A 27,209-nucleotide genomic window follows, 5' to 3' on the forward strand; every position below is an offset into this window, starting at 1 on the left:
TATTTTATACGTAAGTAGTAAAACCTTAAAGTCACATCTTAAGTGCACAGGAAGCCAGTGCAGGTGAGCCAGTACAGGCGTAATGTGATCAAACTTTCTTGTTCTTGTCAAAAGTCTAGCAGCCGCATTTTGTACCAACTGTAATCTTTTAATGCTAAACATGGGGAGACCCGAAAATAATACGTTACAGTAGTCGAGGCGAGACGTAACAAACGCATGGATAATGATCTCAGCGTCTTTAGTGGACAGAATGGAACGAATTTTAGCGATGTTACGGAGATGAAAAAAGGCCGTTTTAGTAACGCTTTTAATGTGTGCCTCAAAGGAGAGAGTTGGGTCGAAGATAATACCCAGATTCTTTACCGTGTCGCCTTGTTTAATTGTTTAGTTGTCAAATGTTAGAGTTGTATTATTAAATAAAGTTCGGTGTCTAGCAGGACCGATAATCAGCATTTCCGTTTTTTTGGCGTTGAGTTGCAAAAAGTTAGCGGACATCCATTGTTTAATTTCATTAAGACACGCCTCCAGCTGACTACAATCCGGCGTGTTGGTCAGCTTTAGGGGCATGTAGAGTTGAGTGTCATCAGCATAACAGTGAAAGCTAATACCGTATTTGCGTATGATGTCACCTAGCGGCAGCATGTAGATGCTGAAGAGTGCAGGGCCAAGGACCGAACACTGGGGAACTCCACACGTTACCTTAACGTAGTCCGAGGTCACATTGTTATGGGAGACACACTGCATCCTATCAGTAAGATAAGAGTTAAACCAAGACAGGGCTAAGTCTGACATACCAATTCGTGTTTTGATACGTTCTAATAAAGTATTATGTTCGACGGTATCGAAAGCAGCGCTAAGATCGAGGAGCAGCAACATAGATGACGCATCAGAATCCATCGTTAGCAATAGATCATTAGTCATTTTTGCGAGGGCTGTCTCCGTGGAGTGATTTGCCCTAAAACCGGATTGAAAGGTTTCACATAGATTGTTAGACGCTAAGTGTTCATTTAACTGCTCCGCAACAATTTTTTCAAGGATTTTTGAAATAAAGGGAAGGTGAGACACCGGTCGGTAGTTTACCATGAGGTCAGGATCGAGGTTAGGTCTTTTAAGAAGAGGATGAATAACCGCTTTTTTGAATGCTAGGGGAACAGTGCCCGAGGAGAGTGATAAGTTTATAATATTTAGCACTGAGGGACCTAATAATACAAAGAGCTCCTTGATCAGTTTCCCAGGAAGAGGGTCAAGTAAACATGTTGTCTGTTTTATTCCATTTACACGTTGTAACAATTCCTCTAATGTTATTTCCTCAAAACGAGAGAAACTATTTTGGAGGGCAGTATCCGCCGTATATACAATCGTGTCAGTGTTAATAGAACCCCGTTGTAGCTGGGACGCATTGTCTTTAATCTCCTTTCTAATTACTTCAATTTTCTTACTAAAGAATTGCATAAAGTCATCAGCTGAGTGGGTTGAGCTACTGGAAGGGGTCCCTTGTTGGGTTAGCGATGCTACCGTACTAAACAAAAATTTAGGATCGTTTTCATTACGGTGGATGAGATTTGAGTAATATTTAGCTTTAGCTAAGGTAAGCATGCGTTTATAAGTTATTAAACCATCTCTCCATGCTTGATGGTGCACCTCAAGTTTAGTCGTTCGCCATTTGCGTTCCAGCTTTCTACATAATAATTTCTGAGCTCTAGTTTCTTCTGTAAACCACGGAGTGCGCTTTTTTGGAGCCTTTTTTAACTTTAGCGGTGCTATGTTATCAATGGTTTCGCGCAGGGCGTCGTTAAAGTTGTTAGTGAGGTTATCAATAGAGCCCACATACTTTGGGAATGGTGCCATTACCGAGGGCAGTAGGTCAGCAAGAGTTGTCGTTGTAGCTGTATTAATGTTGCGGCTGCTATAGCAGTTATTATTATTAGTAGTTTGACGAACATGCGTCTGAACCTCGAATTTTATAAGGTAATGATCGGACAATACTTTAGTATACGGGAGTATCGTAACTTTGGAAACAGTGATACCCCTGACAAGCACTAGGTCTATCGTATTACCGTTGCGATGCATGGGTTCATTTATTATTTGTGTGAGACCACAGCTATCAATTACAGTCTGGAGCACTACGCACGGTGGGTCCGATGGGGTATTCATATGGATATTAAAGTCCCCCATTATGATTATATTATCGGCGTGTGTCACTAGATCAGCAACGAACTCTGAGAATTCATTGATAAAGTCCGAATAGGGCCCTGGGGGGCGGTAGATAACAGCCAGGTGTAGAGGCAGTGGTGTGACAGACCTCATAGTAAGCACCTCAAACAATTTATATTTATTATTTATGTTAGGACTAAGGTTAAAGTTTTCGTTGTATATTAGTGCGACCCCCCCACCCCTTTTAAGAGGACGGGCAATATGCGCATGTGTAAAGTTAGGAGGACATGCCTCATTTAGCGCAAAAAAGTCGTTTGGTTTAAGCCAGGTTTCGCTGAGACCGATGACGTTAAGATTGTTGTCTCTGATTATATCATTAACTAACAACGTTTTAGGAGACAATGATCTTATGTTTAAAAAACCTATATTATAGGTAGTGGGCTGTTTTAGGGAGTTTTTGATCAAATTATCCGTAGTAGCAATATTAATAATGTTGTGTTCTAATCAATCAATCAATCAATGTTTACTTATATAGCCCTAAATCACTAGTGTCTCAATGGGCTGCACAGACCACCACGACATCCTCGGTAGGCCCACATAAGGGCAAGGAAAACTCACACCCAGTGGGACATCGGTGACAATAAGGACCCAGTGGGACGTCGGTGACAATGATGACTATGAGAACCTTAGAGAGGAGGAAAGCAATGGATGTCGAGCGGGTCTAACATGATACTGTGAAAGTTCAATCCACAATGGATCCAACACAGTCGCGAGAGTCCAGTCCTAAGCGGATCCAACACAGCAGCGAGAGTCCCGTTCACAGCGGAGCCAGCAGGAAACCATCCCAAGCGGAGGCGGATCAGCAGCGCAGAGATGTCCCCAGCCGATACACAGGCGAGCAGTACATGGCCACCGGATCGGACCGGACCCCCTCCACAAGGGAGAGTGGGACATAGAAGAAAAAGAAAAGAAACGGCAGATCAACTGGTCTAAAAAGGGAGTCTATTTAAAGGCTAGAGTATACAAATGAGTTTTAAGGTGAGACTTAAATGCTTCTACTGATTATTATGTTTATTATGCCCAGTGCATTTAGTATAGTTACGACCATATCTAGGAATTGATACGACAGGAATTTTCCGATTGTTTGATTGTTGCTTTGCTAAACTGCACGCATCATGGTTAGCCACCTCAGTAACGGGAATTTTCCGATTGTTTGTTTGTTGCTTTGATAAACTGCACGCATCATGGTTAGCCACCTCAGTAACGGGAATTTTCCGATTGTTTGTTTGTTGCTTTGATAAACTGCACGCATCATAGTTAGCCACCTCAGTAAAACACATGTCCAACTCTGAAACACTCAAAGCAGAAAAAACTTGTTCTAATTTAACTGACTCCTTACCCAGACCAGTAGTCTCGCATTTTCCATTTAAATCCGTCTTCAGGATGGAGGGAAGTGGTATTCTGTGGGGATTAGCCTTCTGCTTTGTTTTTAGCCCCGCTCGGCATCCGCGTTTCCGATCACACCGCTGGCGTCTGCTCCGTAGACGGCCCCCGCTGCTACTATACTCCCCTGCTTCACAGGCCGCTGGATGTAGCCGCCGACGTATTCCCATGCTAGTTAGCACGTTTAGCACGCACGCGTCTATCAGTCCAAAACGGCCCTATATGTCCACATCGAGAAGTGTCTGGCGGTCGTACGTGATCACGGAGTGACCACGATGTGAGCCAGCCATAAAGTTTGTGGAATTGTCCGGTATTTCTGCCAAATGTTCCATCTTTAGCAAGAGCCCCTCGAGGACGCAGCCCGTCCGGGCGCCGCCATCTTGGAGTTTACTCTGCTGTATCATCCATGTGCTTTTTGGCAAACTTCAGACAGGCCTGGACATGCACTGGCTTAAGCAGGGGGACACATCTGGCACTGCAGGATTTGATTCCCTGTCGGCGTGGTGTGTTACTGATGGTAACCTTTGTTACTTTGGTCCCAGCTCTCTGCAGTTCATTCACCAGTTCCCCCCGTGTGGTTTTGGGATTTTTGCTCACCGTTCTCATGATCATTTTGACCCCACGGGATGAGATCTTGCGTGGAGCCCCAGATCAAGAGAGATTATCAGTGGTCTTGTATGTCTTCCATTTTCTGATAATTGCTCCCCCAGTTGATTTTTTTCACACCAAGCTGCTTGCCTATTGTAGATTCACTCTTCCCAGTCTGGTGGAGGTCTACAATTCTTTTCCTGGTGTCCTTTGACAGCTCTTTGGTCTTGGCCATAGTGGAGTTTGGAGTCTGACTGTTTGAGGCTGTGGACAGGTGTCTTTTATACAGATAACGAGTTCAAACAGGTTCCATTAATACAGGTAACGAGTGGAGGACAGAAGAGCTTCTTAAAGAAGAAGTTACAGGTCTGTGAGAGCCAGAGATCTTCCTTGTTTGAAGTGACCAAATACTTATTTTCCACCATAATTTACAAAAAAATTCTTTAAAATTCCTACAATGTGAATTCCTGGATTTTTTTTCACATTCTGTCTCTCACAGTTGAAGTGTACCTATGATGAAAATTACAGACCTCTGTCATCATTTTAAGTGGGAGAACTTGCACAATCGGTGGCTGACTAAATACTTTTTTGCCCCACTGTATAATAAAAATCTAAAAACGGCCTTAATTTTCGATTTGCGTTCCAGAATTGGAAATAGAATGAACAGAAGGTACACAGACCTACCTGGACTCTGTTTACTTAGTATTTTTCTTTTTCTTTCATGAAACATAAAATTAAAACTGAACCATGTTTTTATGTTTAGTTATTGCTTTTCGGCACCAAAAAAAGAACTATTTAGTTTTTTATTTGTTATTTTTTGTATTTAAAAACTTAATTGAGATGAACAAGTTGTTTTTGGTTGTTCAATTTCCGTTTATGGTAAGAAAAGTCAATTACCAAAACATATGTTAGGTTTAGAGATATCCGATAATGGCTTTTTTGCCATCCATCCATCATCCATCCATCATCTTCCGCTTATCCGAGGTCGGGTTGCGGGGGCAACAGCCTAAGCAGGGAAACCCAGACTTCCCTCTCCCCAGCCACTTCGTCTAGCTCTTCCCGGGGGATCCCGAGGCGTTCCCAGGCCAGCCGGGAGACATAGTCTTCCCAACGTGTCCTGGGTCTTCCGATATTCCGATGTTGTCCAACTCTCAATTACCGATACTGATATCAACCGATATTGTGGCATTAACACATTATCATGCCTAATTTTGTTGTGATGCCCCGCTGGATGCATTAAATAATGTAACAAAAATAAATCCACTTAAGTTATGTAAAAAAAAATGCCACTATGGTACTGCTGTATTTATTATTGAAGTCACAAAGTGTATTATTTTTTTTAACATGCCTCAAAACAGCAGCTTGGAATTTGGGACATGCTCTCCCTGAGAGAGCATGAAGAGGGTGAGGTGGTGGGTAGCGGGGGGTGTATGTTGTAGCGTAGAGTTAGTGCTGCAAGGGGTACTGGTTATTTTTTCTGTTGTGTTACGGTGCGGATGTTCTCCTGAATTGTGTTCGCCATTCTCGTTTGGTGTGGGTTCACAGTGTGGCACATATTTGTAACAGTGTTACAGTTGTTTATACGGCCACCCTCAGTGTGACATGTATGGCTGTTGACCAAGTATGCGTTGCATTCACTTGTGCGTGTGAAAAGCCGTAGATATTATGTGACTGGGCCGGCACGCAAAGGCAGTGCCTTTAAGGTTTATTGGCGCTCTTTACTTCTCCCTACGTCCGTGTACACAGCGGCGTTTTAAAAAGTCATAAATTGTACTTTTTGAAACCGATGTCGATAATTTCCGATATCACATTTTATCGGCATTAATCGGCCGATATTATCGGACATTTCTAGTTAGGTTTGTTGAAGACTTCCAGTTGGCCCAAAAACCTCACTTTGGCCTCGTTGAGACACAATTTGTCTCATTTAGTGTGGTGAAGACCAAAACATGTCTTTTGGGTGCACTGAAGACGAGGAGAGTAAAATGTCGGTTTTCGTTGAAGCTAATAAAGCGATCCAGGTGGTGAGCTACAAAAGTAAGAACATTACCTTTGTGAGGGAGTTCACCCACCTCCACCCAGGTGTCTTTTGCCTTTTCTGACCTGCAACCAACAAGGGTCCTTTTGGCCGCCTCTGCCCAGGTGACCAAGCAGATCCATGAGCACGAGCAGGAGAGCGAGCTGCGTGAGCAGATGTCGGGCTACAAGCGCATGCGGCGGCAGCACCAGAAGCAGCTGATCGCCCTGGAGAACAAGCTGAAGGCCGAGATGGACGAGCACCGCCTGAAGCTGCAGAAGGAGGTGGAGACGCAGGCCAACAACGCCTACATCGAGCTGGAGAAGCTGGCCAAGCGCCACGCCATGCACAGCGACAAGGAGGTGGGAAACACTCAAGTTTGTCTAAATGTACTTACTGTAATATCAGTGGAGTGTTTTAAGTCTCGTCTTAAGACCCACTTTTATTCTTTGGCTTTTAACACTACGTTAGTTGTGTGGTCCTCTGTTTTTACTGTTTTTATTTAGTTTTTGTTTATTAGGGACAGAAAGTCCCTTTGGGACAGAGGACCCTATTGTATTTCTAAGGTTTTATTATTATTCCGCCGCCTCTTTGAGCTGTAATTTGACCCTCTTAACATGCTTCAAAACTCACCAAATTTTACACACACATCAGGACTGGCGAAAATTGCATTCTAATAAATAAAAAAAAAACAACAACCCAAAACTCCAAAAGCGCTCTAGCGCCCCCTAGGAAAAAATACAGACAAAACTGCTTGTAACTTCCATTAGGAATGTTGTAGAGAAATGAAACAAAAACCTATATGTAGGTCTGACTTAGACTTAGATGTCATACACTTATATCCTTCAGCAAAAATCAACAGGAAGTTGGCAAAAAACCCTTCAAAACAAAAGTTTCCTAAAAAATGTCATTTTTGTCTCTTTGAGCAGTGATTTGACCCCCTTAAAATGCTTCAAAACTCACCAAACTGGACACACACGTCAGGACTTGTGAAAATTGCGATTTAATAAAAAAACCAAGCCCCAAAACTCAAGATTGCGCTCTAGCGTCCCCTAGGAATGAAACACTGAAAAAACTGCTCTTGGTAAGAAAACACAGACAAAACTGCTTGTAACTTCCGGTAGGAATGTTGTAGAGACATAAAACAAAAACCTCTATGTAGGTCTCACTTAGACCTACATTTCATTCATCGACATCCTTCAGCAAAAATCAACAGGAAGTTGGCAATTACCTCTTCAAAACAAACGTTTTGTAAAAACCTGTCACCTTTTTTCAAACATTATCTCCTCTGAGCGCATTAGTTGTGTCGGCTTCAAACTCACACAGGAAAGAGATTGAACCCTTCTGATTAAAAGTTGCAGCAAGAGTTTTTCTAACTGCTCCGGTTTTGATTTTACGAGCCTTCAAATAACTGCTACGCTGATGCTGCTGCGCTGCTGCCGTCTCAAGATGGCCGCTTAAAAGCAGGAAGCATCAGCGTGACCACACAATGCAGAGAAGGTAGGTACTGTGCGGGTAAAGATATGTTGACTGGGTGAAAGAAGGAGGCACCAGTTTGACTCCGGGATACAGAGAATGTAGGTAATGTGCAGGTAAAGATATGTTGTCGGGTAATGGCAGGAAGCACCAGCATGTATGGGTGAAAGAAAGAAGCACCAGTGTGACCCCAGGATGCAGGGAAGGTAGGTAATGTGCAGGTAAAGATATGTTGAATGGGTGGAGGCAGGATAAACCAGCAAAAGTCGGTCCCGTCCATCGCTGCTTGCAGCTTTAATTTCTATTTATTGTTTTAATTCATGTGTGGCCAAACTTTGTCTGCAGGCGAGCTACTTTTCAATTGACCAAGTCGAGGGGATCTACCTCATTCTTATATAGACGTTTTTGTTAACAAGTTAAAGGTGTTTAATAATAATACAAACATGTGTAACACGTATAGATTCCTCTCTTTCATGAAGAAAAGAATATAAGTTGGAGTATTACCTGATTCTGATGACTTGCATTGATTGGAATCAGACAGTAGTGCTGATAACGTCCACATTTTCAAATGGATGAGAAAAAAAGTGCTCCTTTCTGTCCAGTACCACATGAGAGTGGTTGGTTTTTGGCATCTTATTTGTCTAGCTTCCATACTCGTTTTTATAAACTTTACAAGAAATACAATGGCGGCAAACTCAGTGCACGCCAGTTTCTTTGAGACTCTAATTTTGTTAGCGCAGGCAGGATGAAGCAGCGCTTTTATTGTGAAGACAGGAACTGTGCAGTCTGTCTTTAGTGTTGTGACGGCAGGTACGATGCGAGAGTCTGTTGAAATAAACAGTGTTTCTCGCGTTCCCCTCGATCAACCAGTGTTATGTTAGAAGATCTTTGGGTGCCGTAAATGTCAATCAAATGACGAAAGTGACGTCTTGGTGAAGATTGATGACCACTAATTTTTAGGTCTATTTTGTTAATTCCTGGCTGGCGATCGACTGACACACCCTCTACAATCGACTGGTAACTCGCGATCGACGTAATGGGCACCCCTGTTTTAATTGGTTTTACTTTTTAAAATAGTTTTTATTAAATATTTATTTTTATATTGGTTTTATTTTTTATTCCGTCATTGGTGGAGCTAAGGATGATTGAATATTTTTTTTAATATTGTTGTGCAGCACTTTGGAAACATTTATGTTGTTTAAATGTGCTATACAAATAAAGTGGATTGGATTGGATTGGATAATAAAACAGCTATTGAAAGTACACTGACGTGATAATAGTGGAATGAGTTTAAAATAATAGTTTATTAATAAATAATAAAATACATGATAAATGTTAAATATGTGACTGACAATTTATTCAAATTTTAATTCAATTTTTAAAAATCAAATTTTTGGGAAAATGCCCTTTTAATTACATTTTAATTACCGTTTTTACAATGACATATATATATATATATATATATATATGTATATATATATATATATATATATATATATATATATATATATATATATATATATATATATATACATACATACACATATATATATATATGAAAGAGGATTAAAAATAGACCATTCTTCGGCAGGGCGCGTTATAATTCGGTGCGCCTTATATGTGAAAAAGGATCGAAATTTGACCGTTCGTCGGCAGTGCGCCTTATGATCCGGTGCGCCTTATATATGAAAGAGGATCGAAAATAGACCATTCGTCGGCGGTGCGCCTTATAATCCGGTGCGCTTTATAAATGGAGAAGGGCCAAAAATAGACCATTCGTCGGCAGTGCACCTTATATATGAAAAAGGATCGCAAATAGACCGCTCGTCGGCAGTGTCTTATATAGGAAAAAGGATAGAAAATAGACCGTTATCGGCAGTGCGCCTTAAATATGAAAGATCGAAAATAAACCATTCTTCAGCAGTGCGCTTTATAATCCGGTGCTCCTCATATATGAAAAAGGATAAAAAAAAGACCATTCTTCGGCGGTGCGCCTTATATATGAAAGGGGATCGAAAATAGACCATTCGTCGTCTGTGCCCCTTATAATCCGGTGCGCTTTATATATGAAAAGGGATCGCAAATAGACCGCGCGTCGGCGGTGCGTCTTATATATGAAAAGGATCGAAAATAGACCATTGGTCGGCAGTGCACTTTCTAATCCGGTGCGCCTCATATATGAAAAAGGATCGAAAAAGACCATTCGTCGGCAGTGCGCCTTATAATCCGGTGCGCTTTATATATGAAAGAGGATCGCAAATAGACCATTCGTCGTCAGTGCCCCTTATAATCCGGTGCGCTGTATATATGAAAAGGGATCGCAAATAGACCGCGCATCGGCGGTGCGTCTTATATATGAAAAGGATCGAAAATAGACCATTGGTCGGCAGTGCACTTTCTAATCCGGTGCGCCTCATATATGAAAAAGGATCGAAAAAGACCATTCGTCGGCTGTGCGCCTTATAATCCGGTGCGCTTTATATATGAAAGAGGATCGCAAATAGACCATTCGTCGTCTGTGCCCCTTATAATCCGGTGCGCTTTATATATGAAAAGGGATCGCAAATAGACCGCGCGTCGGCAGTGCACTTTCTAATCCGGTGCGCCTCATATATGGAAAAGGATCGAAAAAGACCATTCGTCGGCAATGCGCCTTATAATCCAGTGCGCTTTATATATGAAAGAGGATCGCAAATAGACCATTCGTCGTCGGTGACCCTTATAATCCGGTGCGCTTTATATATGAAAAGGGATCGCAATTAGACCGCGCGTCGGCAGTGCGTCTTATATATGAAAAAGGATCGAAAATAGACCATTCGTCGGCAGTGCACTTTCTAATCCGGTGCGCCTCATATATGAAAAAGGATCGAAAAAGACCATTCTTCGGCGGTGCGCCTTATAATCCAGTGCGCTTTATATATGAAAGAGGATCGCAAATAGACCATTCGTTGTCAGTGACCCTTATAATCCGGTGCGCTTTATATATGAAAAGGGATCGCAAATAGACCGCGCGTCGGCAGTGCGTCTTATATATGAAAAAGGATCGCAAATAGACCATTCGTCGGCAGTGCACTTTCTAATCCGGTGCGCCTCATATATGAAAAAGGATCAAAAAAGACCATTCGTCGGCAGTGCGCCTTATACATGAAAGAGGATCGCAAATAGACCATTCATCGTCAGTGCCTCTTATAATCCGGTGCGCTTTATGTATGAAAAAGGATCGAAAATAGGCCGTTATCGGCAGTGCGCCTTAAATATGAAAGAGGATCGAAAATAGACCATTCGTCGGCAGTGCACTTTCTAATCCGGTGCGCCTCATATATGAAAAAGGTTCGAAAAAGACCATTCGTCGGCAGTGCGCCTTATAATCCGGTGCGCTTTATATATGAAAGAGGATCGCGAATAGACCATTCGCCGTCGGTGACCCTTATAATCCGGTGCGCTTTATATATGAAAAGGGATCGCAAATAGACCGCGCGTCGGCGGTGCGTCTTATATATGAAAAAGGATCGAAAATAGACCATTCGTCGGCAGGGCGCGTTATAATTCGGTGCGCCTTATATGTGAAAAAGGATCGAAATTTGACCGTTCGTCGGCAGTGCGCCTTATGATCCGGTGCGCCTTATATATGAAAGAGGATCGAAAATAGACCATTCGTCGGCAGTGCGCCTTATAATCCGGTGCGCTTTATAAATGAAGGGCCAAAAATAGACCATTCGTCGGCAGTGCACCTTATATATGAAAAAGGATCGCAAATAGACCGCTCGTCGGCAGTGTCTTATATAGGAAAAAGGATAGAAAATAGACCGTTATCGGCAGTGCGCCTTAAATATGAAAGATCGAAAATAAACCATTCTTCAGCAGTGCGCCTTATAATCCGGTGCTCCTCATATATGAAAAAGGATAAAAAAAAGACCATTCTTCGGCGGTGCGCCTTATATATGAAAGGGGATCGAAAATAGACCATTCGTCGTCTGTGCCCCTTATAATCCGGTGCGCTTTATATATGAAAAGGGATCGCAAATAGACCGCGCGTCGGCGGTGCGTTTTATATATGAAAAAGGATCGAAAATAGACCATTGGTCGGCAGTGCACTTTCTAATCCGGTGCGCCTCATATATGAAAAAGGATCGAAAAAGACCATTCGTCGGCAGTGCGCCTTATAGTCCAGTGCGCTTTATATATGAAAGAGGATCGCAAATAGACCATTCGTCGTCAGTGCCCCTTATAATCCGGTGCGCTGTATATATGAAGAGGGATCGCAAATAGACCGCGCATCGGCGGTGCGTCTTATATATGAAAAGGATCGAAAATAGACCATTGGTCGGCAGTGCACTTTCTAATCCGGTGCGCCTCATATATGAAAAAGGATCGAAAAAGACCATTCGTCGGCTGTGCGCCTTATAATCCGGTGCGCTTTATATATGAAAGAGGATCGCAAATAGACCATTCGTCGTCTGTGCCCCTTATAATCCGGTGCGCTTTATATATGAAAAGGGATCGCAAATAGACCGCGCGTCAGCAGTGCACTTTCTAATCCGGTGCGCCTCATATATGGAAAAGGATCGAAAAAGACCATTCGTCGGCAGTGCGCCTTATAATCCGGTGCGCTTTATATATGAAAGAGGATCGCAAATAGACCATTCGTCGTCGGTGACCCTTATAATCCGGTGCGCTTTATATATGAAAAGGGATCGCAAATAGACCGCGCGTCGGCAGTGCGTCTTATATATGAAAAAGGATCGAAAATAGACCATTCGTCGGCAGTGCACTTTCTAATCCGGTGCGCCTCATATATGAAAAAGGATCGAAAAAGACCATTCGTCGGCGGTGCGCCTTATAATCCAGTGCGCTTTATATATGAAAGAGGATCGCAAATAGACCATTCGTTGTCAGTGGCCCTTATAATCCGGTGCGCTTTATATATGAAAAGGGATCGCAAATAGACCGCGCGTCGGCAGTGCGTCTTATATATGAAAAAGGATCGAAAATAGACCATTCGTCGGCAGGGCGCGTTATAATTCGGTGCGCCTTATATGTGAAAAAGGATCGAAATTTGACCGTTCGGCGGCAGTGCGCCTTATGATCCGGTGCGCCTTATATATGAAAGAAGATCGAAAATAGACCATTCGTCGGCAGTGCGCCTTATAATCCGGTGCGCTTTATAAATGAAGAAGGGCCAAAAATAGACCATTCGTCGGCAGTGCACTTTCTAATCCGGTGCGCCTCATATATGAAAAAGGATCGAAAAAGACCATTCGTCGGCGGTGCGCCTTATAATCCAGTGCGCTTTATATATGGAAGAGGATCGCAAATAGACCATTCGTTGTCAGTGACCCTTATAATCCGGTGCGCTTTATATATGAAAAGGGATCGCAAATAGACCGCGCGTCGGCAGTGCGTCTTATATATGAAAAAGGATCGAAAATAGACCATTCGTCGGCAGTGCACTTTCTAATCCGGTGCGCCTCATATATGAAAAAGGATCAAAAAAGACCATTCGTCGGCAGTGCGCCTTATATATGAAAGAGGATCGCAAATAGACCATTCATCGTCAGTGCCTCTTATAATCCGGTGCGCTTTATGTATGAAAAAGGATCGAAAATAGGCCGTTATCGGCAGTGCGCCTTAAATATGAAAGAGGATCGAAAATAGACCATTCGTCGGCAGTGCACTTTCTAATCCGGTGCGCCTCATATATGAAAAAGGTTCGAAAAAGACCATTCGTCGGCAGTGCGCCTTATAATCCGGTGCGCTTTATATATGAAAGAGGATCGCAAATAGACCATTCGTCGTCGGTGACCCTTATAATCCGGTGCGCTTTATATATGAAAAGGGATCGCAAATAGACCGCGCGTCGGCGGTGCGTCTTATATATGAAAAAGGATTGAAAATAGACCATTCGTCGGCAGTGCACTTTCTAATCCGGTGCGCCTCATATATGAAAAAGGATCGAAAAAGACCATTCGTCGGCAGTGCGCCTTATAATCCGGTGCGCTTTATATATGAAAGAGGATCGCAAATAGACCATTCGTCGTCTGTGCCCCTTATAATCCGGTGCGCTTTATATATGAAAAGGGATCGCAAATAGACCGCGCGTCGGCAGTGCACTTTCTAATCCGGTGCGCCTCATATATGGAAAAGGATCGAAAAAGACCATTCGTCAGCAGTGCGCCTTATAATCCGGTGCGCTTTATATATGAAAGAGGATCGCAAATAGACCATTCGTCGTCGGTGACCCTTATAATCCGGTGCGCTTTATATATGAAAAGGGATCGCAAATAGACCGCGCGTCGGCAGTGCGTCTTATATATGAAAAAGGATCGAAAATAGACCATTCGTCGGCAGTGCACTTTCTAATCCGGTGCGCCTCATATATGAAAAAGGATCAAAAAAGACCATTCGTCGGCAGTGCGCCTTATATATGAAAGAGGATCGCAAATAGACCATTCATCGTCAGTGCCTCTTATAATCCGGTGCGCTTTATGTATGAAAAAGGATCGAAAATAGGCCGTTATCGGCAGTGCGCCTTAAATATGAAAGAGGATCGAAAATAGACCATTCGTCGGCAGTGCACTTTCTAATCCGGTGCGCCTCATATATGAAAAAGGTTCGAAAAATACCATTCGTCGGCAGTGCGCCTTATAATCCGGTGCGCTTTACATATGAAAGAGGATCGCAAATAGACCATTCGTCGTCGGTGACCCTTATAATCCGGTGCGCTTTATATATGAAAAGGGATCGCAAATAGACCGCGCGTCGGCAGTGCGTCTTATATATGAAAAAGGATCGAAAATAGACCATTCGTCGGCAGTGCACTTTCTAATCCGGTGCGCCTCATATATGAAAAAGGATCGAAAAAGACCATTCGTCGGCAGTGCGCCTTATAATCCGGTGCTCTTTATATATGAAAGAGGATCGCAAATAGACCATTCGTCGTCAGTGACCCTTATAATCCGGTGCGCTTTATATATGGAAAGGGATCGCAAATAGACCGCGCGTCGGCAGTGCGTCTTATATATGAAAAAGGATCGAAAATAGACCATTCGTCGGCAGTGCACTTTCTAATCCGGTGCGCCTCGTATATGAAAAAGGATCAAAAAAGACCATTCGTCGGCAGTGCGCCTTATATATGAAAGAGGATCGCAAATAGACCATTCATCGTCAGTGCCTCTTATAATCCGGTGCGCTTTATGTATGAAAAAGGATCGAAAATAGGCCGTTATCGGCAGTGCGCCTTAAATATGAAAGAGGATCGAAAATAGACCATTCGTCGGCAGTGCACTTTCTAATCCGGTGCGCCTCATATATGAAAAAGGTTCGAAAAAGACCATTCGTCGGCAGTGCGCCTTATAATCCGGTGCGCTTTATATATGAAAGAGGATCGCAAATAGACCATTCGTCGTCTGTGCCCCTTATAATCCGGTGCGCTTTATATATGAAAAGGGATCGCAAATAGACCGCGCGTCGGCAGTGCACTTTCTAATCCGGTGCGCCTCATATATGAAAAAGGATCGAAAAAGACCATTCGTCGGCAGTGCGCTTTATAATCCGGTGCGCTTTATATATGAAAGAGGATCGCAAATAGACCATTCGTCGTCAGTGACCCTTATAATCCGGTGCGCTTTATATATGAAAAGGGATCGCAAATAGACCGCGCGTCGGCAGTGCGTCTTATATATGAAAAAGGATCGAAAATAGACCATTCGTCGGCAGTGCACTTTCTAATCCGGTGCGCCTCATATATGAAAAAGGATCGAAAAAGACCATTCGTCGGCAGTGCGCCTTATAATCCGGTGCGCTTTATATATGAAAGGGGATCGCAAATAGACCAATCGTCGTCAGTGACCCTTATAATCCGGTGCGCTTTATATATGAAAAGGGATCGCAAATAGACCGCGCGTCGGCAGTGCGTCTTATATGTGAAAAAGGATCGAAAATAGACCATTCGTCGGCAGTGCACTTTCTAATCCGGTGCGCCTCATATATGAAAAAGGATCAAAAAAGACCATTCGTCGGCAGTGCGCCTTATATATGAAAAAGGATCGCAAATAGACCATTCATCGTCAGTGCCTCTTATAATCCGGTGCGCTTTATGTATGAAAAAGGATCGAAAATAGGCCGTTATCGGCAGTGCGCCTTAAATATGAAAGAGGATCGAAAATAGACCATTCGTCGGCAGTGCGATTTCTAATCCGGTGCGCCTTATATATGAAAGAGGATCGCAAATAGACCATTCGTCGTCAGTGCCCCTTATAATCCGGTGCGCTTTATATATGAAAAGGGATCGAAAATAGACTGTTCGTTGGCAGTGCGCCTTATAAATGAAAAAGGATCGAAAATAGGCCGTTATCGGCTGTGCGCCTTATATATGAAAGAGGATCGCAAATAGACCATTCGTCGGCAGTGAGCCTTATAACCCGGTGCGCCTTATATATGAAAAAGGATCGAAAATAGACCATTCGTCGGCGGTGCGCCTTGTAATCCGGTGCGCTTTATAAATGAAAAAGGATCAAAAATAGACCGTTCGTCGTCAGTGCGCCTTATAATCCGGTGCGCTCAATGGTCCGGACAATACGGCAAGTGTTTTCATTTCAATGGACATTTTCGATAATGTTTATTTTGTCTTTGAGAGTAGCGCGTCGGCTAAAAGTTGACTTTGTTTCATTTTCTTCAAACTAGATGAAGACCACGTTGACGGACGAGAAGAAGTTCCAGCAGCAGATTGTGACGCACCAGAAAAAGGAGCTGACCACCTTTCTGGACAATCAGAAGAAGCAGTACAAACTCTGCAAGGAGAAGATTAAGGAGGTGGTTTTATTATATATTTTGCATTATTAAGCTCACCCGCACGTATGACATGATAATGATTTTTCTCTAGGCAGGTATTAGGACACCTGTTGCCATCCATATATGGTAATGATCAGTGTTGGGTTAATTACGGAAAACCAGTAACTAGTTACAGTCACTAGTTACTTTATTTCAAAAGTAACTCAGTTACTTACACCAAAAAGTAGTTACTTTGAAAAGTATCTATTTAGTTACTTTTTTTTTCTTAAAGCTCCTATTAATGCCCTTTTAGTCTTCATTTTAGTTCTGTTACTGCACTGGAGAATAATACAATCTGTTGATCAATTTGACATGCATTTGCACCACTAAACTCTGCTAAGCCATGTGGTCTACATACAACACAAAAAGACAAAGATATGTTTCAAAGGACCAATTTATTTCGGGCCAGAACAAATCGACAAAACTATTTTAAATAGCTGCATCATAACATACATGAGTAGCAAACAACATAATAACAGCATAGTTGTAAACCTGGCTTCACCTAAGGAAGGCACACATTTTATACACAAAGCCTAACCAGGCATTTTTTTTCTCTCAAGGAATTGTGAAATAAAATCATGTCTTAAGGAGATCAAGTTAAAGTTAAAGTACCAATGATTGTCACACACACACACACACACACACACACACGCATACACACACACACACACACTACGTGTGGTGAAATTTGTCCTCCGCATTTGACCCATCCCCTTGTTCACCCCCTGGGAGGCGAGAGGGGCAGTAGTCAGCAGCGCTGGCCGCGCCCAGGAATCATTTTTAGCGATTTAACCCCCAATTCCAACCCTTGACTCTGAGTTCAGAGTGCCAAGCAGGGAGGTAATGGGCCGGGATTTGAATCCACAACCTACCTGCCGATCTCAGGGCGGACACTCTTAACCACTAGGCCACTGAGTAGATAGTAAATCGACACTTTACTGAAGCCCAGAACACCCTACGCATTTCCCCAGTTTTAGTTTAGAGAGACGGAAAGATTGTCCTGTCCCACTAGGATGCCTCTTTATGTTTGTGAACTTTATAGTCTATACCAGGGGTCACCAACCTTTTTGAAACCAAGAGCTACTTCTTGGGTACTGATTAATGCGAAGGGCTACCAGTTTGATACACACTTAAATAAATTGCCAGAAATAGCCAATTTGCCCAATTTACCTTTAATATATATATATATATATATATATATATATATATATATATATAAATGGTTATTTCTGTCTGTCATTCCGTTGTACATTTTTTTTCCTTTTACTGAAGGCTTTTTGTAGAGAATAAATGATGAAGAAAACACTTAATTGAAGGGTTTAAAAGAGGAGAAAACACGAAAAAAAATTAAAATTAAATTTTGAAACATAGTTTATCTTCAATTTCAACTCTTTAAAATTCAAAATTCAACCAAAAAAATTGAAGAAAAAAACTAGCTAATTCGAATCTTTTTGAAAAAATAAAAAAAATAATTTGTGGAACATCATTAGTAATTTTTCCTGAATAAGACGAATTTTAAAATTATGATGACATGATTTAAATAGGTTAAAATCCAATCTGCACTTTGTTAGAATATATAACAAATTGGACCAAGCTATATTTCTAACAAAGACAAATCATTATTTCTTCTAGATTTTCCAGAACAAAAATTTTAAAAGAAATTCAAGAGACTTTGAAATAAGATTTTAATTTGATTCTACAGATTTTCTAGATTTGCCAGAAAATGTTTGGGGAATTTTAATCATAATAAGTTTGAAGGAATATTTCACAAATATTCTTCGTCAAAAAACAGAAGCTGGAATGAAAAATTAAATTAAAATGTATTTATTATTCCTTACAATAAAAAACATTAATTTACTTGAACATTGATTTAAATTGTCAGGAAAGAAAATGAAATAATTTAAAAGGTAAAAAGGTTTATGTGTTTAAAAATCCTAAAATCATTTTTAAGGTTGTATTTTTTCTCCAAAATTGTCTTTCTGAAAGTTCTAAGAAGCAAAGTAAAAAAATAAATGAATTTATTTAAACAAGTGAAGACCAAGTCTTTAAAATATTTTCTTGGATATTCAAATTCTATTTGAGTTTTGTCTCTTTTGGAATTAAAAATGTCGAGCAAAGCGAGACCAGATTGCCAGTAAATAAATACAATTTAAAAAATAGGGGCAGCTCACTGGTAAGTGCTGCTATTTGAGCTATTTTTAGAACAGGCCAGCGGGCGACTCATCTGGTCCTTACGGGCTACCTGGTGCCCGCGGGGACCGCGTTGGTGACCCCTGGTCTATTCATTTAGAGTGATGTGATAATCAAACCCTCTACAGTAGAAGTCTAGAATGAAAGAGTATATACGAGAATTGACAGAGTGTGTGTACCTTCAGTGCTGAATGATGAGCAGAGGCACAGTTTGGAGTTTCTTCTTTAGCTCGCATTCCATTTTTATGTACTCACTGTCCAAGTACGTGGAAACATTTTTTCCGTGCCACTTGCTGTTTGAGGCCGGTATCATGCTAATTAGCTGCCTGAAATCGGGTGACTCCACTGTAGAAATAGCCTGCATGTCTTCTAGAACATACGGTGCAATGGCTCTATCAGTGTTGTCCTGGCTAGCAGTGCCTCTGTTAAAATCATTAAGTGGAGGTGGAGGTGAAGTGTGTCTCTCTTTAGTAGCCTGTTGCTTTTGTAGCTGTTTTGGGCAGCAGATAGGATCTTTGAATCAAGGCACAACTACGCCTTGCATGGCAGCTCCCTCCATCGGTGTGTGAATGTGTGTGTGAATGGGTAAATGTGGAAGTAGTGTCAAAGCGCTTTGAGTACCTTGAAGGTAGAAAAGCACTATACAAGTACAACCCAGTTATCATTCATTAAGAAACACGACTTTGGCTCCGCCGTGATGTCTTGTTGTTAATAAACACAGACACGCCTCCTCCACCACACACACACTCGCAAAACCCATTTCAAATCCTTGTGGGAATTTTCCAAATTATTTTATTATTGATATACTGTATTCATGTAGTGCTTAGTATCACATTATCGTTACCTTTGAGGCAAGAGTAAAGTCCCTTGCTATCACCATGTTCTCACGCTAGTTGCTAACAAGTTAGCATGATTGGCATTTACGTTCCGTCGCCCCACTGCCCAAGGTAAAAAGCAAAGTTCACCAAGTCTTTCTCAAATATCAGGTCAGGGGTTAGCAACAGGTAGCAGAACCCATTTCAAATCCTTGTGGGAATTTTCCAAATTATTTTACTATTGATATACTGTATCCATGTTGTGCCTAGTATCACATTATCATTAACTTTGAGGCGAGAGTAAAGTCCCTTGCTATTACCATGTGTCCACGCTAGTTGCTAGCATGGTTAACATTTACGTTCCGTCGCCTCACGGCCCAGGATAAAGGGCAAAGTTCACCAAGTCTTTCTCAGATTTTAGGCCAGGGGTTAGCAACAGGAAGGAGAACCAATTTCAAATCCCTGTGGGAATTTTCCCAATTATTTTTATTATTGATATACTGTATCCAGGTTGTGCTTATTACCACATTTTAATTAACTTTGAGGCAAGAGTAAAGTCCCTTGCTATCACAATGTGTCCACGCTAGTTGCTAGCATGGTTAGCATTTACGTTCTGTCGCCACACTGCCCAGGGGAAAAGGCGAAAGTTCACCAAGTCTTTATAAAATATCAGGTCAGGGGTTAGCAACAGGTAGGAGAACTAATTTCGAATCCTTGTGGGAATTTTCCAAATTATTTTATTATTGATACATATTTTTAATGTATCTATGTTGTGCTTATTATCACATTATCATTAACTTTGAGGCAAGAGTAAAGTATTTTGCTATCACCATGTTCTCACGCTAGTTGCTAGCAAGTTAGCCTGGTTAGCATTTATGTTCCGTCGCCACACTGCCCAGGGTAAAAAGCAAAGTTCACCAAGTCTTTCTCAAATATCAGGTCTGGGGTTAGCAACAGGTGGCAAAACCCATTTCAAATCGTTGTGATTAATTTTCCAAATTATTTTTATTATTGATATATATTTTAATGTATCCATGTTGTGCTTATTATCACATTATCATTAACTTTGCGGCAAGAGTAAAGTCGCTTACAATGACAATGTGTCCACGCTAGTTGCTAGCATGGTTAGCATTTACATTCCGTCGCCACACTGCCCAGGAAAAAAGGCAACGTTCACCAAGTCTTTCTCAAATATCAGCTCTGGGGTTAGCAATAGGTAGCAGAACCCATTTCAAATCCTTGTGGGAATTTTCCGACTCTTTTTATTATTGACATATTTTTATTTTTATTTATGCATATTGTGTTTAGCAGCTTTGAAAGCATAAAGTATGTTCCGCCTCCTGTTCTGTGCTTATCATCCCCTTTTTTTCCCCAGGATAGCCATATTGTACTTTCCGTATTTCCTTGAATTGCCAGCGCTTACCAAAGGCATGCGGTAAAGGCAAGCATGCGCTAATTATTTTAAAACCTCCTTTCACTCCGGCACTTACCAAAGGCATGCAGTAGAAATTTGAGTGTGACGTAAGGATACCATCATGAAAAGCACATTTAATTAAAAAAAAACGTTATGGTCTTACCTTTACTTATAAATGAAGTCCATGCCAGCTCCTTCTGATCAAAAGCATCGATAACTTGTTTATAGATTCTTCCTTATCTTTCTTCAGTTTTAAAAGTATCTCTGTCTCAATGGAGATCTTCCTTTTTATTACCTCCTGCTTCGATTGAAAGTCCAGTTTAGAAAACTGCTATCAGACCGCTGCTATCAGTTAGCTCGGCTCCTCAAGTGCGGGCGACGACAGAAATATCCTCGGAAAACTCCCCCTCCCGTTCTGCTCCGTGGGTGATCTCTTTATCCCACCGCTGCCACCAGGAAGTGTTATTGTATAAATAATACACTAGGTATTTAGGACTGGAACATGCTTTTTTTCAGCCCGGTTGTTTAAATAGCCAGCATAGGAGTGTTACATCCGTAAAGGTCCGTCGTGCAACCCCCGCGTTAAATCCGTTTCCAGCACATATCACATCACTCGTTGTCACTTCTTCTGCAGCCGAGTAGTCGCAAGAAGGATCACTAACGCCCTCTACCACTAGGAGGCGGGAGCCATTTAATGACTCATATTTGACACACACAGCTACGGTATATTAATAAAACATAGCTGCTTACTGTTCTTTTTAGCATATTCAATAGCTTGGACCTTAAATCCTACTGAATAGCTCTTAATCTTCTTCCCTTTATGCAATTTCAAATTACCGGTATTGAAATCAGCCTCCTCCATTTTGAAAATGATGACAGGGAAAGTGTCACACCTGACGTCACGAGTTTGACCCGGCGGTAATACTAAGCATGCGCTAATTATTCTGCGAAGCGAGTTTGACCCGGCGGTAATTCAAGGCAGGCGCATACTATATGCCCGGCGGCAATTCAAGGAAATAGGGTAGCAGCCAGGCCCATTGATACCTTGCATAACGGTCCATTACGGTTCTTTGGTCACATTTTTTTCCCCCTCACTGCCTTCACCGTTGTCCCCTTATTGCACTGAGCAAAAGCAACCGGGCGGATTATGTTGCAATGGATTCCACTTCCTGTTCTATGGTTATCATCATAAAGAACTACGTCTAGCTTGCTCGCTGACATTGGTCTGCCGCCCTCCTCCCAGGAAATGAGCGAGGACCACAGCACGCCCAAGAAGGAGAAGCAGGAGCGCCTGTCCAAGCACAAAGAGAACATGCAGCACTCGCAGGCGGAGGAGGAGGCCCACCTGCTGTCCCACCAGAGGGTCTACTACGACAGGAACTGCCGCGCTTTCAGGCGCAGGACCATGATCAAGAGGCACGACCAAGAGCAGGAACAAATACGAGAGGTGACGCCCGGAATGACACTTTTATTCGTGTCGTATTGAACTCTTTTCTTTTTTTCACTTCCTTGATAATATCATTTTTCTATTTTTCACTTCCTTGATAATATCATTTTTCTTTTTTTCACTTCCTTGATAATATCATCTTTATTTCATGAATCAGTTTGAGTAGCTAGAAATAACGCTTTTCAATTTGAATAACATTATTCTGGATTAATGACAACACAATTACAAATGTTTGGTTGGTTTAATGAATTCAATGTAAGCATATTTATTTTATTAAATATTATTAAAAATACATATGTGAAATATATAAAATATAAATATCTTATAAATACATATATGAAATTGAACAGTATATACAGTTGTGCTCATAAGTTTACATACCCTGGGAGAATTTATGATTTTGTGGCCGAATCGCCACACTGCAAAAACTGAAATCTAAGTAAGATGAAATATTTGCTTATTTTCTGTCTGATAAGATAATTATTCTCACTAAGCAGATTTTATGTTAGTGTTTTGCTTGTTTTAAGGGTTTTGGTCCAAAATCAGGGGTGTCCAAAGTGCGGCCCGGGAGCCATTTGCGGCCCGCATGTCATTTTTTAACGGCCCCACGGCACATTCTAAAAATACGATAAAAAAACAAATGTGATATAAAAGAGCCAACATGTGAAATGTAACAATAAACTGTTGCAAAATGTAATAGTAACATAGATTTATATCGCGCTTTTCTAAACACTCAAAGCGCTCACAGAAAAGTGGGACTCAACATTCATTCACACCTGGTGGTGGTAATCTACATCAGTAGCCACAGCTGCCCTGGGGTAGACTGACAGAAGCGTAGCTGCCAGTTTGCGCCTACAGCCCTTCCGACCACCATCATCATCATTCATTCACCAGTGTGAGCAGCACCGGGGGCAAAGGGTGAAGTGTCCTGCCCAAGGACACAACGGCAGCGATTTTTTGGGATGTCAATAGGTGGGAAGCGAACCTGCAACCCTGAGGCTTCTGGCCGGCCGCTCTACCCACTACGCCATGCCGCCCCGTTGAGTCTAATATTACAAAGCTGCCATGCAGGCTGTTTCTTTAAAAAATAATAATGAATCAAAATCAACATCATTATGAATTATTGACCTATTCAAGGCTCCAATTATGTCACATTAAATATTCTACTTTGAGATATTCTTTGGGGAAAATGTTGCATATTTTGTGTTTGCCATATAAAAAAACATTTTTTTTTTAAAGAAGGGCCTAAAACTCTTGAAGGAATCAATAAAGTACTATCTATCTAAAACGAACAAACAAAAAACATGGACAACAATCAAACTTATAATTTAAAGGATGGATCTGAAGCTGATCTCGAGATTATTGTGCTAAAAGTAAACATTAAAAAAAAAATTATAATTTCTTTTTTAACACTTTAATGAGTGGAACCCTTTTGGATCCCCAAATATTTTTGGTGGGATTTATTTTTGTATGTGTCATTGCTCAAAAAATGTCAATGTTGTTATGAGTTATTGACCTTTTTATGGATCCAATTATTTTACAATATCAAACATTCCACTTTAAAATTTAATTGGGGGAAAATATTGCACATTAGGGGATTTTTTTTCCATAAAAAACCTGGGTTTTTCTTTGACAGAAAGGGCATACAACTTAAATGTTTAAAACGTTTTTTTGACAGGTAGACCTAATGTTGATCGAGAGATTTAAACTTTGAATAATAATGATAATCAGAATAATACTAAATAGTGATAGTTTTATGATATTTTTTTGACCAAAACCCTTTGGCTTTACTGGGATCAAGCCTAAGTGAAGGCCTAAATGTAGACTTTTTTTTATACATTTATTGTATTGGTTTTTAAATTAAAAAATATCAAAATGGTCCCCGCTCGCATTGATTTTTCAGTGTGTGGCCCTCAGTGGAAAAAGTTTGGACATCCCTGTCCTAAATGATGTCAGTAAGATATTACAGCTTATTGCTGAGATTTGGTGAACTATATTGAGTAAAACATGCTTGAAACTAGAATATCAAGTGTTGCAAACCTGTGTTATCAACACTCACCGGTATAAAACTACTTTTTTTTTAAGTAATATTTTTTTATTTCAAGCATGAAAAATAAAATCATGATTTTGACACAATTTTGTCTCATAATTAAAACTGTTTTATTTTTAATGAAACAAGAGAAAATTATTATTTTATTGTAAATATATTTTTCAATGCAACTAAAGTGTTTCAATAATTAATTAAAAATAATTGAATAATATTTGAAGAGGGTATATAATATATTTGAAAGCATTAAAAATAAATGAATATTTCTATTTTAAATATTACATTTATCAATCCAACTAAAAAGTGTTCAAATAATAATTAATAATACATAAATATTGATGAAGACATCATATATTAGAAAAAATATATTAAAAAACTGATTTGATGATCTCAATTTTAAATATATATATTTTAACTGAATAATATTTGAAGTGGGTCTATAATATATTGGAAAAGATAAAAAAAAAATTTGATTATTTCAATTTTAAATGTTATATTTTTCAATGCAACTAAAAAGTGTTTAAATAATTGATAAAAAAATATTAAATAATATTTCAAGAGGGTATGTAATATATTGGAAAATTCTATTTTAAATATTATATTTTTCATTCCAACTAAAAAGTGTTGAAATAATAGTATACATAAATATTAAATACATATCATGTATTAGAAAAATTATTATACATTTTTTTTTGATGATTTCGATTTTAAATATATTTTTCAATCCAACTTAAATTTTTTTAAATAATTAATGATACATATTTGAGGATCTTATATATTTGAAATAAATATTAAAAAACTGATGATTTCAATTATAAATTTTGCATTGTGTTTTAAAGTGTTTAAATAATTAATGATAATTCAATAATATTTGAAGAGGGTGTATCATATTTGAAAAAATTATAATAAAAAAACTGATGTGATTATTTCAATACTAAATATTTTATTTTTCAATCTGACTAAAAAGTGTTTAAATAATTAATAATAACTGAATAATATTTGAAGAGGGTATATAATAAATTTGAAAACATTTAAAAAATGATTTGATTATTTCAATTGTAAATATTATAGTTTTCAAAAGTGTTAAAAAAATTTGTTACAAATAATTGAATAATATTTGAAGAGGGTATATAATATATTTCAAAACATTATTAAAAAAAAAAGAGTATTTCTATTTTAAATATATTTTTTAATCCAACTAAACAGTGTTTAAATAATTAACTAATAATACATAAATATTTGAAGAGGACATATCATATATTAGAAAACATATATTATTAAAAAACTGATGTGATGATTTCAATTTAAAATATATTTTTCAATCCAACTAAAAGTGTTTAAATAATACTAAATATTGAATAACATTTGAAAAAGGTATATAATATATTTTAAATAATTATCAAAAAAAGTTATGTGATTATTTTAAATATATGTTTCAATCCAACTAAAAAGTGTTTAATTAATGATAAATATTTGAGGAGCTTATATATTTGGAATTTTTTTTAATAAAAAGCTGATGTGATGATTTCAATTTTAAATTTGTATTGTGTTTTAAAATAGGAAAATACTATTTGAAGAGGGTGTATAATATATTTGAAAATAGTATAATAAAAAAACTGATGATTTTTTTATTTTAAATATTTTATTTTTCAATCCAAATAAAAAGTGTTTAAATAATTAATAATATTTGAATAGGGTAAATAATATATTTGAAACCATAATTATTTAAAAAAATATGTGATTATTCGAATTTTAAATATTTTTTAATCCAACTAAAAAGTGTTTAAATAATTAATTAATACTAAATAAATATTTAATATGTAATATATTTGAAAACAAATATTAAAAAATTGATGTGATTATTTCAATTTCAAATATTTTATTTTTTATGTGTCTAAACAATGAATTATTAATGAATAAATAATATTTGAAGAGGGTATATAATATTTTGAGTAACAGTTGAAACGTGACAAAAAGATCTATTTTAAAACAAAACGTGCTGCTTATATTGGAAGATTTCATGTATTTATTTATTCTTTGATGCAGTTCTAGTACTATTTCTAGATCAAAACTCTTTGTTGGAGTCGTTGTTGCGCTACCTAGTGGTGAAGTGGGGAAATTACAATTTTACCCGAAAAAGGGTAGATGTCCAAATTGAGATCTTAAGTGTTCATAAAATGTTTGACATGTGTTTTCCTTGGGGAGGGGGGAAGTAGTAGTTGTAGTTAGTGAGATCAAATATGATATTTGACATATTTGGTGCAGGAGCTGAACAAGAAAAAGACCCAGAAGGAGATGGAACACGCCATGTTGATCCGACATGACGAGTCCACGCAGGAGTTGGAGCAGCGGCAGCTCAGGACGCTCCAGAAGCTGCGCATGGACCTGATCCGCCTGCAGCACCAGACCGAGCTGGAGAACCAAATCGAGTACAACAACCGACGCGAGCGGGAACTCCACCGCAAGCACGTGATGGAGCTCCGGCAGCAGCCCAAGAACCTCAAAGTAAGACGTGCGGCGAGGCCTTGACGCACGGATGCAAGGTGTTCATCTCCACCTCCTCCCGCCTGCCACAGGTGCTGGAGCTGCAGATCAAGAAGCAGTTCCAGGACACGTGCAAAGTGCAAACCAAGCAGTACAAAGCGCTGCGCCATCACCAGATGGAGGTGACGCCCAAAGCCGAGCACAAGACCGTACTAAAGGCGCTGAAGGACGAGCAGACGCGCAAACTGGCCATCCTGGCCGAGCAGTACGAGCAGAGCATAAACGAGATGATGGCCTCGCAAGCGGTA

General features: G+C 39.8%; 1 protein-coding gene across 10 annotated transcripts in view; it reads left to right on the forward strand.

Moving 5' to 3' along the window:
- taok3a (TAO kinase 3a) overlaps positions 1 to 27,209 on the forward strand; it is a 264,388-nt gene that overhangs the window by 222,944 nt on the left and 14,235 nt on the right. For all 10 annotated transcript variants that reach the window (XM_061903060.1, XM_061903039.1, XM_061903050.1 and 7 more), the window contains 5 exons: positions 6,325 to 6,561; positions 16,358 to 16,486; positions 22,167 to 22,370; positions 26,683 to 26,922; positions 26,994 to 27,206. In XM_061903060.1, the coding sequence (XP_061759044.1) occupies positions 6,325 to 6,561; positions 16,358 to 16,486; positions 22,167 to 22,370; positions 26,683 to 26,922; positions 26,994 to 27,206 (1,023 nt within the window). The remainder of the gene's footprint in view (positions 1 to 6,324; positions 6,562 to 16,357; positions 16,487 to 22,166; positions 22,371 to 26,682; positions 26,923 to 26,993; positions 27,207 to 27,209) is intronic.

Source organism: Nerophis ophidion, linkage group LG01 (genome assembly GCF_033978795.1).
Source record: "Nerophis ophidion isolate RoL-2023_Sa linkage group LG01, RoL_Noph_v1.0, whole genome shotgun sequence".
NCBI classification, from domain to species: Eukaryota; Metazoa; Chordata; class Actinopteri; order Syngnathiformes; family Syngnathidae; genus Nerophis; species Nerophis ophidion.